This window comes from Garra rufa, chromosome 6, assembly GCF_049309525.1.
Source record: "Garra rufa chromosome 6, GarRuf1.0, whole genome shotgun sequence".
NCBI lineage: Eukaryota > Metazoa > Chordata > Actinopteri > Cypriniformes > Cyprinidae > Garra > Garra rufa.
Window position 1 is genome coordinate 8,152,853 of NC_133366.1, and position 8,051 is coordinate 8,160,903.

Genomic DNA, 8,051 nt, shown 5'->3' on the forward strand with positions numbered 1-8,051 from the left:
ACGAATGGAAACGTCCTGTATCCCATCAATGAACTTCTCAGGTTGGGTATAAAATCTCTTTATTATTATAAATTTGGTAGTCAGTTCACCTTTTAGTGCTCTAGAATGTTCTGTACACACACAGTTCAGTTATTTAAGGGAGAGACAACCACATTCTACAATTGAATTGATTTTCAAAAATTCAGGTAGTGACAATAGATCTTGACATAAAAAAACAAACACGGAAGTAAGCCTTTTTCTGCCAATGTGTGAGACTTCCGGTTCATTAGCCGCTGTGTAACAAGCATATAAGGAAAAATACATTACATATTATTTTGCAAGACTGTACCCACCTTAATAAATAATTTAAAAGCCATTTTTGGCAAATTCAGATAATTTACTATAGAAATATCATGTTTTTTTAATGTTTATGACTTTTATAACACCAGCTGTGGTCCGATCCACTTAAAACTTTGCATGCTTGTTTAGAATCACTTGTCGTATGTGCTCAGCAGGTTTCAAATTTTAAGTTTTCCTTTAGGTTTTATAGGATTTTCGGTAAATATGGACATGCCCCTTTTCTAAACAACTCAGTTACAGCTTTCTGAAGGGTAAATTTCACTTTTTTATTTAATAATTGACCCAGACAGTCCAGAGAATTGTATTACAGTGTTTTTTTCCTCCCAGATTAAGCAAAAAACCTAGGACTAGTTCGCAAAAGTTGATTTTTGACATCTTCTCAACCATTTAACAAATGATTTGATTGACAGCAGTGGTTCTGCAGGCAGTTGTCCAGAATGAGTTCCGTTTGATACAAATATCATGCATATGTACAAAAAACAAAAAATGTGATATCGTCCCCTCCAGTGGCTGACTTCTTTCAATTTTTTTCCAGAGCTTTGGGGCCATGAGCTGAACAGGCCCACCAAGTTTCGTTCCGATCGGCCTCCGTTAACCTTGTCTAAAACAGCTGCTCAAACTTTGTTGGCCAATGGCGGCCCTGTTTTTTGAGTTAGCAAATGTCCTTGTAAACACTCGTGGCACCTGTGGCACGGACTAAGACTGTGCACACCGATTTTCATGTTGAATGGACACATGGTTGCGTAGTTATATCCATTTTTATGTTTTTTTAGTGGCCAGGCTCAGCTATTTTTCCACTGTGACCTCAGATTGAGCTCTTACATAAGTGCTCTCATTCTGTTCAGGAGTTAAAGGCATTTTATTAAAAGTCGGCCTGCCCCTTTCAAACTTTTTGGGGTCCCCTTTTGCGATGGTGAGGCGAAAGTTAAACTTTTTTTGATAATTATCCAGAGAATCTTTCTGCATTGGTTTGGTTCTGATTGATTGGAAAAAAACTAGGACTACTTTGCAAAAAAAAAAAGTGAAATACCCAAAAATTTCGATGACATAAGACACTTGAGCCTGCAACTGATGGTTTAGGAGTTATGAGCGATTTCATGCTTTTGATCGCTGTAGCACCCCCATCAGGCCAATTGGGGCAAGCCTTGTTCACATTGTAGGTGATGTGAGTACTACCATCCCTCCAAGTTTCAAGTCTCTATGACTTACGGTTTGGTCTGCACAATCAGTTTTACGTGGAGATGGTAAGACTCACCAGTTTGCAATACCAAGCAGCAAAACGAGTTGTTTTGTACTGCTAAAAATAGCTGGAAGTGAATGACACTGTAAGCCAGACCTATTAAATTTACAAATGGACGACTCTTACAGGAAAAACAAGATGGATAAAACACTAAAATCTAAATGTGTTATCTTGAAAATAAGACATACCGAAACATCGCAACATAACAGCCTGCCTCCATCTATAAAAATGATCCCTTCATGAGCTGATCCCAAACAACACGTCCAATAATATACATAACTTATAATATGTAGACATATCAACCCATTAAAAGCATGTTCTGCGAAGCAGCCTTCCAAAGGACAGTGGTCTAGTTAAAATCACAGAACTTAAATTTTGGTTGCTGTTACAGTATTACTTTGGTCACAAATAGCGGCCAATAGGACATTGCCATGGTTATAATGGTCAGTGTCCATCATTGCAGTTTCGAGAGTGAGATCTGCTCCGTAACCCGTACACACACATGAAATGATAATTTAGGGGATTCACTCCCAAAGTTGTCACTCCTGAAACTTTGGCCATGTGTGTTTTTAATGACTTGTCTTCTCAAGTCTTGGATATTTATTTGCATCTTTGGGTTTGGGTTTGGGTCCACACAGCACTAATACAGATGATCTGAAGATCTCAGACTTCTTCTACGGCTCCCCCTAGAGTTTAAATACACAACACACCCTGTCAAGACCTGAATAATTCATCCATGTTCTGCCAGAGATCAAATTTCTTCTGGTTAGTGCAAAACAATGTGCATGAATGATGAATTAGCCATATCTGGTAGATTTCTCTGAGGAAGAGATAAGAAAGAAAGCCTATAGTTTATTCATGTATGCAGAGTTATTTCAGGATCATTTCTGCACTACCTTCTGAACCTTCTTTAAAAAATGAATATGCTTGTGTTGTAATTTTAAAGAGTATTCCTATAAAAGGGAATATCAGACTCTCAGAAATGCCCTGGTCAAGCTCAGCTTGATTAATTATGACTTGATTATTTATACAGCGGCAAGAAAATGAACAGCATGGAAATGTGGAAATAAAATTAGCATTGCTTAAAGAGGTCGTCATCTTTGTTTTTACATTTATTTAACAATCTGTTGAAATGTTGATATTATCGTACTGATGTCTGTCATTTAATCAGACTGAATGTTTTAGGGTGAGGGTTTTCAAACTTTTTGGAGCTAAATATAAAGGCAGTTGGATATCTTTATGTGTTTAAATCAATCTTTATTGTGTGAGGAAAATATTAAATGTCGTAAATGTCTTAAAATGTTAACTTTAGAGAACTAAATCAAGTTATTGTTTCCAAAAATGAATAATTGGCTTTTACATTGCCATTATACTTAAACAAACCGTTATCTGGAAAATATTTACTATTAATTAAGTTGCAGTGTACATGAGTTTAGCACTTAGTTAAAAATTTTTGTTTATTTTTTTTAAAGATGAAAAAGAAAAAGCAATTATAGGATCTAACCAGTCTTTAGGAAGTAAAACAAAATAGTAAATTTAGTAAAAAAAAAAAAATCTGTTAAACATATTTGCTGTACATATTTATTTTGGCAGCTCTAAAATTACATGTTGTAAATATAAAATGATTTTATAAGATGATGTTAATGCTGTTGTTTTCCCGCCTAAAATAATGCCATTTTTATGTACCATGATGTTATTAAGGAACTGCGCTTATTGCAAATTAAATCTTACTAATGGACAGTGCTATTGAAGACATCACCAATTCAGTCAAAATAATACTGCTTAAAATGCTTTATTTCAAATATTCCAACAGTAGAAAGGGGGAAAAAGAAACAACTGCAACATTTTTTAATACATTTTTAATACCACGTTTTAATGTCACATTTTTAAAGCTCAGCACCTAGTGAACAATATGTGGATGGTGTTTCTTTTTATACCACTTGCCTTTATATCATCCAATGCATTTACGTGTGCCAGATGGTAAATTGACAGTAAAATGAGCCGCGTAGTAGAAAAGTTGTGCCATAATTAAATAAAGTCAATTAAAAGTCTAAAACATCAAGCTATGGCAATGCATTGGGTTGTAATAATCAGTAGCTTGTGTTTTGCAAGACGAAGCCTCATCCAGTGGAGAGCCGCGGCACTGCAGGATGTGAGAACGAGAGGAAGTTCTTCAGGAACTTCTGGCAGAGCAGAATCCAGAGTTTTTTTCCCCTCCTCTGGAGAAGAAGTGAATCTAGTTCCGTTAACGGAGGAATAGAGGGGGGACGTCATCGAAGTTGGGGGAAAACGCGATTTCCGACGCTTTCTTGCTTTGTACGCGTTTCTCTTATGGAAAAACTGCGATAAGAGTGAACTTTCCTCCCCGCGTCCCGAGGAAAACTTCACCAACAGAAGGGGCGATGAGATGCGAGTGAGCTATGCCTTGTAGAAATGGACAGATTGTGTTTAAGCGAAAACATGGCGTCTGTCTCCCAAAGTTTGGATTATTTTCCAGTCTGCTCTTTGCACTCTGCTGCCTCGAGGCGCGCTCGGGTGGCACGGCAGACGGGAGAGCGTGCAGCCCGTGTCCGGGTAACTGCTCGTGCACGACGGTGGGACCGCAAAACTCGTGCGTGGTTAATTGTTCCAACATCGGACTGGATCAGGCCCCAGCGGCGTCCGACCTACCGACCGACACGCACACTCTGTAAGTTACCGTCCGTCCGCCACTCGCCGAAAAGCCCCGGTCGGGTTTGTGGGTGATGATGATGCGGGTGTTTGTTGTGATCTGACGGGTGGAGAATGTTGCCTGATGCCTGGTGTAATACTCCAGACTGCCACTGTTTATGTGTCAATCAATCATAACGGAGGATGTCTGGGATGGGGAAAGAGGAATCTTTTAAAAGTCTGGTTTAAAACAGAAGCGCCAAAATCTAAGAATTTTTTTTTTATTTTTTTTTTTTTTCTATTCTACAAATATTCAGATGAAGTGACTCTAAATGTCAACTGGTGTAACCATCTAGTATTATGATATTTTAGTCATGATGAAGGGATATGTGACTTGAAAACCATCTATTTTGTGGTTTTGTCACATGACAACAAAATGGCTTCCTGCTTATGTCTAACTTTGTTTTGGCGACCAAAAGTTTGTCAAATCTGATTATTCTAAGTCATTTTATATCTTAAAAACATTATTAGTTCTAAAACCATTTCTGCAGACTATAGTCTTTTTTTATAAAAGACCCTCCCCCTCCTCTCTTTTTATACACTGTAGAGTTACACCACCTAGACATTTCTGATCTGCAAAAAACCCAAAACAATCCGTTCTTATTACTATAACTCATTTTCCATTTTCCAACTGAACTCTATGGTGCAGTCTTCATCTCAGACTGTGAGTACTTCAGCTTTCTCGAAGTGGAGATAAACAAATCAACACAAGAACAGGTCAAAATAGCTGCATAGGTTTATGCCTATCGATTTAACACATGCACGCAACTTGTGCACCAGTAGATGCATAAAGAGTTTGTGCAGGTTGGCTCTGCTGCGCGTCCTTACGTCGAGAACACTGTGTTCTTTACTCTCGCTTCTGTGGCGCTCGAGCTCCAGCGTGTGTTATCCATTCACATAGGCTGCAGATGTATATGCAGAAAGATCAGATGTGATACTTCAAACTCTTTTTTTTTTTTTAGGGCATAAAGTTAAAGACCAAAATCTTTCAACAGGCAACTGTTGTAAAATTGACAATAATTATAATACTATAGGTCACATTTGCTTGTTCTTGCATGTGAATATTTCTCAGGCTGTTTGTTTCTGGAAGTCAATTTCTGTAGACACAAAGCATGAAGTCTTGGCTAAAAAAAAGTTATTGGTTTTTCTGCCATTATTGCCCATGGAAATAAAAGATACAGTTCACTGAACACACACAGAATGAACAGAAGGACCAAATATGGTGATATTGAAATGATATTGAAACAAGCATTTGTGCAACTGGGCTTTTGAAATCTTACTGTCTCATATAACTCTAATAACCAATGCTTTATGACTGCAAGAACTCATGCTAATGCAGCAGTATTTTATTCATTAAAGTTTATGAACATAATTTATGGATGATTGGAGTTTAACATTTTTGCATTGTTGTTATACAGTTTTAAAACTTCAGGTCTGCCTTCTTGTCTCTTCACATCAAGCTATTTTTAACTATACAAAACAGCTGGTTTTGCTGCTTGTTATGGCATATTGGTGTCTAACCATATGATTTTAATGTATTATCTTAATTATGAACACACTGGTTTGTCATGCAAACAGTTACTGTTTATTGCACGCTGTTATTCTTTTCATTATTTCCCTATAGAGTATTTTCACAACGCGTGATTAATCGGCCATATTGGCAGCACTGAACGTAAACACTGAACCAAACGTAACTCGGCCAATTATTGTTGATGAAAATGGTAAATTATTGTTAAGTTTTGGGCTGTGCTAATTGGTCAGACCGGAAAAACATCTGTAATACTATAAACTGCCAAAACTGATCACAAATCAAAGAGAATAGTGCAAAAAACTGTCTGAGAAACAAAAGGCGTTTGTGGCCAAACTGAACCAGGATTTCCAGGGCAAGAATCTTGACAACATTTGAGTAAGTTTTTATCATTTCCAGTCAGGTAGGTGAAATATTAGGCTAATATCTTAATTAAAACAGCTCATACGTATCTTTACCACCTATTAAATTTAGTTTGTCAAAATATTGTGCCCTTTCCTGCTTACTAATGGTGCGTTCACACCGGACGCGAATGAAGCGGCAAGCACGAGTGATTTACATGTTAAGTCAATGCAAAGACTCGAATAGCCATCCTGCAGTGCGAAATGTGCGAATAGCGCGAATGAAGCGGCACGCATTGAGCGTTTCAAGCATTTGTCGCGCCATTCACGCGAGTTCAAAAATCTGAACTTTGGCAAAAATTTGCGCCGCGTTAACCAATCAGGAGCTTGCTCTAGAAGTGACGGAGGCAGAAATCCGAAACAACAATGGAGGACAAAATCACCGTTGCTGTCTGTGGAGCTCGGAGCTGTATGATACACCTTTGTACTTTTATAGAAACAGGAATAAAAAGGATCTTGCTTGGAAGAAAGTGAGTGAAGAGGTCGGACAATCTGGTAAATTTTAAAAAACGCTCTTTACTCAATTTGACCTACATATATATATACACACACACACATATTGAGACTACAGGCAAGCTAAAGCTGGCAAATTGAGCTCATTCACCTATTTTACAACTACTTTACCGCTGATGAGTGGCAGACGCCCCTCCCATGACGCAAATTCGCGTCTGTTGTGAAGTAAATTTCACACGCGAATGAAGCGAGTAAGCTAAAATGTTCAAGCGTCGAACTACACGCGAATAGCAAGTCGTGTCCGGTGTGAACGCACCTTAAGTCCTTCTCTATATGGTTTAGCAGCTTTCACACATTTTTTCAATGGTTTATACAGCTTAAATTAGCAGAACAACGTATTTAGTAATGCATTAACCATGCAATCCATGCTGTTATTTACATTCGAATATCGCTGAAGCTGCTAATAAACCGGAAGTCTCACCCATAAGCTTACTTCGCATTAAAGAAAAAGATTTAGTGGTTACTAAATGGAAGGCAAGCATTTTTTTTTTTTTTGGCTTGTTTGTTTTTTGAAGTGGATATTTTAAAATATGGACGAAAAGATTGATTGAAATGAAAAACGAGTTTCATCCAGCCGAACTTTTACAAACATACAGGAGCTCCTCTGGTGCTTTTATGTCTTTAGATGCTAAAAGTAGGATAAAGTTAGTAAGTCTTGGGATTCTGAGCTGCCGATCACACTGCAATCTCCAGAGACATTCGCCGTAGGTCACGGAGACGAGCACAGACGCGGCGTCTTAAGAGCTTTAAGGCTTATAGAAAGTTTTAAATCATTTGACCTCACTCCTTCCTTCTCTTTTAGCCGCCGCGGCCGCCCATGATCTTTCATATTTAAGCGTCTGTAAGCCCGAGATAGAAGGTAACTTTTACTTTTTTGTAAAGTAATTACATTTAAAAACCTGTCGTCATGGCAGCGGCACCGCGCTTGCACACACACACGCGCGCACACGCAGCGCAGGATATTTAGCTGGAGCGCGTTCTGGCAGCGCGCCGCGTCTCTCAAGTTCACAGCTGCTGTGCGCAGGATCGCCGTTTTTCCCCTTCCATCCGCTTCTTCGTTCCACTTCGTTGTTTACAGTAAACTGGTAGATGGTCTGGAGCTGCTACACTTTCTCTTTTGTTTCTGCTCATGCAGTGATTCACTGATTCGCTCGTGTTTAATAGGAACCATGATTGACTCAGCAGTGATGTAATTGTGCTTAAGTAGCTTCATCTGTGGGAAGAGAACAGCAGTGTGACAACAAAACCAGACTTTATGTCTTCCTCAGCTGCAGTGATGTTTCATGGTCTGATGTGTGGAGGTCTTCATGGGTTTTAGTGG

At 38.6% G+C, this 8,051-nt stretch overlaps 1 protein-coding gene across 1 annotated transcript in view; it reads left to right on the plus strand.

Annotated features, from left to right (window-relative positions):
- The first annotated feature begins 3,429 nt into the window (after positions 1-3,429).
- The window catches only part of pkd1a (polycystic kidney disease 1a), a 116,059-nt gene continuing 111,437 nt past the window's right edge, over positions 3,430-8,051 (plus strand). The window contains exon 1 of the mRNA XM_073842544.1: positions 3,430-4,268. Within this exon, the coding sequence (XP_073698645.1) occupies positions 4,000-4,268 (269 nt within the window). The 5' untranslated portion in view covers positions 3,430-3,999. The remainder of the gene's footprint in view (positions 4,269-8,051) is intronic.